General features: G+C 39.5%; 1 protein-coding gene and 1 long non-coding RNA gene across 2 annotated transcripts; both read left to right on the forward strand.

Annotated features, from left to right (window-relative positions):
* Positions 1 to 912: 912 nt before the first annotated feature.
* On the forward strand, positions 913 to 1,144 carry LOC109580519 (uncharacterized). Its single transcript, XR_002184259.1, has 3 exons — positions 913 to 997; positions 1,049 to 1,063; positions 1,114 to 1,144. It is a non-coding gene; the product is annotated as an uncharacterized LOC109580519 (long non-coding RNA).
* Positions 1,145 to 1,191: 47 nt separating this feature from the next.
* On the forward strand, positions 1,192 to 1,830 carry LOC105316924 (RNA-binding protein cabeza-like). The gene is made up of 5 exons (XM_019993796.1): positions 1,192 to 1,209; positions 1,266 to 1,295; positions 1,347 to 1,510; positions 1,566 to 1,691; positions 1,742 to 1,830. The coding sequence occupies exons 3-5, from the start codon at positions 1,385 to 1,387 to the stop codon at positions 1,814 to 1,816; spliced, it is 327 nt and encodes a 108-aa protein (XP_019849355.1). The 5' UTR covers positions 1,192 to 1,209; positions 1,266 to 1,295; positions 1,347 to 1,384; the 3' UTR covers positions 1,817 to 1,830.
* Positions 1,831 to 3,089: the final 1,259 nt, after the last annotated feature.

Consider the following 3,089-nt stretch of genomic DNA (forward strand, 5'->3'; position numbering starts at 1 on the left):
CTGATGCACCTCGACTAACAGGATCATCTCGACAATCAACTCCAGGTGTAGATGATCCACCAGACCTCGCAATGGAGATTGAAGTACCACATTCTCCAAGGCAATCTCTAGAACCACCTGCAACACAAAGAAAATGTGGTAATTGTGGTCAATTTGGTCATAATAGAAGAACTTGTTCATGTAATCAGTAAATGAATAACAGAAATGAGTTTGTGTAATGCACATACTATTGATCCCCTTTCAACAGGAGAGGAACTAGTTTGTCTACAACAAACAGACTATTGATCCCCTGAAACAGAAGTGGAACTAGTTTGAATGCCAAATATTCAAACTATTGATCCCCTAAAGGAGAGGAACTCGTTTGTAACGCTAAGACATACAAACTATGGATCCCCTTTTTTAAAACAAAGGTGTGGAACTAGTATGTGCGTGAGACGTCAACATAAACACAAACACTCATTTTTGTTTAAAACTTACTAACTCAAATAAGAAGGCCTGAGAGAAAGTTAGTCACGAAGTTATCATGCAGGTGATTTGTGTTTATCTGTACAGGTGAGAGGACTGATGATAAAAATGTGTGGGAGGAGAATACCGAAATAGAAGTTATTGCATCATTCACAGCCAATCAAAGAACACCAAGTGTCACCTGTGACCTTTAGGATATAAAATAAGACACCTGAAACTGTAAGTTCAAAATCAAAAAGTAATGGCTGCCCCAATAGAGGATGTCCTCATTGAGGTCCATCCATCTGATGGTAAGTTGGGAATGTGTAACCCTATAGTGATAACTATAATGCCTTTTGTTTTTGGTAGATGAACTTGGTAAGTTGTTGGTACATGTACGTTTGTGTTGTACATTAAAGGCAAAAAATAATTGTATTTATAGCAGAAAAAGATGAAGTAAGGGTGAAAGAGACGAAAGGAGACAGAGGAGAGAGGACAGAGGAGAAGGGGGACAGAGACAAAGAGGAGGGTGGAGATAGTCAAAAGGAGAATGGTAAGATTAAAAGGTGAAACATACAACTATACATGACATTGTTTTTAATAGAATCAAACGGCTTAAGTAAGTTTATTTACATGTGTAATTGTGTGATAATTTTTGTTGTGAAGTAGCTATGAGAAGGACTATTAAGCTAAAAAGTAATTTTGCATTCAATTTTAGTTAGTTCTATTTACAACAAATAGGCAAGAAAGAAGGAAGGCCCTTAGGTAATTAAACAATAGTTGAATTACGTGTACTTTAAATTCACATTTCTTAACTAAAGACTTGGAACAGTTCAGGCCTGCTCTCCGAAGTAAACTTAATTTTAAGTGTAAATTAAAGGCTTTATGCCATTGTAATTTAGGGCAGTTGGAACTCATTGAAGAGGGCAGGAGGGAGAGGATGGGGAGTAGTGAGGAGATGGGAGAAGAAACAGAGACAGGAGAAGAGACAGAGACAGGCGAGGAGACAGGGACAGGAGAAGAGACTGGGACAGGGACAGAGAGAGACAAAGGAAAAAAATTTAAAGTATCAAAAGAGCATTATTGAAATGAGTAATCACTAGAATTTTTCCTTTGCTTAGAAAAAGCGAAGGCAACACAGAGGAGGGTGGGGTAAAGGTGGAAAGCGTGGAAGAGGAGGGAGGGGAGGAGGCCAAGGAGGTAGAGGGGGAGGCCAAGGAGGAACAGGAGGAGCCCCTCGTCCAACAGTAAGGAAAGGAACATAATGAAACATAAGAATAACAATAATCTTTTATAGGATTCATCAGCAAGTGCTAAAACTATAAATTATTTTAATGTTAAATGTAGGAACCTTAATTATAGTTCTAAATAAAATCTAAATAAAAATATTACCTGTAAACTCAAGCAGAAGCGATGTCTGGATGTAAATGACCCAGATGATGTTATTACAGTTCACAAAAAGGACTTTATTGGCACTAGAACACATAGCAATAACTCTACAACTTTTGTAATGAAATAACTTACTTGTATTTGATGTCTCAATGCATGGCTGGGCTTTAGATCACTCTTAAGATGTCCAAAAACAAGAAAAGTAAGTTAAAATGCTGTCAAGTACTTCTTTCTTCTTTACCCGTTTATTAATTGATTTGGGTGTGGTTTACGTGGTGGGCGTGGTCACATTTACTTCGTGAATGGGCGTGACACGGAAACATTGAAAATAACTTAAAATGCCTTTTTCTCTGTACTTGTATTCCAGAGCAATCGTCCAAACAGCGTCCCTAACTGCAAAGTTTTATTGTGCATTGTCATAAATGGGATATCGCTGGAAAGGAAATTTTTTTCTCTATCTGTTAGTACCAAAAACTGATTTTACCGAAATCCCGCAGATACTTACCACGCCCATTGACACATGGCGGCATAAGGTTACTCTCTCTCTCTCCTGCTGGATTTTCCTTCCTTCATTGTTGTTCTGCTGGCTAATTCTTTACTTAGCCAGCCATTATACCTGGTTAGCTATAATAATATTTCAGTTTTCTCTTTTCTGCTCTGTGTAGAGAGCGGTTACACAGCTTTCACTCAAAACGGACCACATGATGGCTGACAGGCGTGCCTCCAATGGCTCTGATCTGCCTCGCAAGACGGTTCCTACCAAACAGAAGGATAAAGATAAGTCTACTAAAAAGGCAGCTAAGTCTCTCAATGCTTCTCCTCTGGTCCATTGCGTCTGTTCCTCTCAGGAAGACATTGGTAACATGGTAGAATGTGAATCATGTAATAAATGGTCACACTGCAAATGTGTCAGCTTGCCTCCATCACTAGCAGCCTCATACCCGTTTGTGTGTCCATTTTGTATCAAGTCCCTCTTCTCTCGTCTGTCAACTCTCGAGTCAGAGGTGACTTCCCTGTCTAATCGTATTTCATCTCTAGAGTCGTCCACAAAAGACGACCTTCAATCCATGTCTAATGATGTACAGAGGGTTCGTGACTCTCTTAATCAGATTAGTCAGACTCCTGTGTCTATTCCAGCTCTGCCCCCTGTAAATGGTGATGATGCCTCTGGCAATCAGATGCAACTCTCAGTGAACAACAATGATAGTGTCTCTGTAACAAGGACAACACCACACAGGAATCAGGGCTCACGTATC

Source organism: Amphimedon queenslandica, unplaced genomic scaffold (assembly GCF_000090795.2).
Source record: "Amphimedon queenslandica unplaced genomic scaffold, v1.1 AMPQUscaffold_13488, whole genome shotgun sequence".
Lineage (NCBI taxonomy): Eukaryota > Metazoa > Porifera > Demospongiae > Haplosclerida > Niphatidae > Amphimedon > Amphimedon queenslandica.

What these genes read in the sequence shown, in the direction of transcription:
- LOC105316924 (XM_019993796.1), top strand. Translation starts at nt 1,385, where the DNA reads ATGGGGAGTAGTGAGGAGATGGGAGAAGAAACAGAGACAGGAGAAGAG. An exon ending in ACAAAGGAAAAAAATTTAAA is followed by an intron (nt 1,511 to 1,565) that starts GTATCAAAAGAG and finishes TCCTTTGCTTAG; the next exon opens with AAAAAGCGAAGGCAACACAG. An exon ending in GAGGAGCCCCTCGTCCAACA is followed by an intron (nt 1,692 to 1,741) that starts GTAAGGAAAGGA and finishes AATCTTTTATAG; the next exon opens with GATTCATCAGCAAGTGCTAA.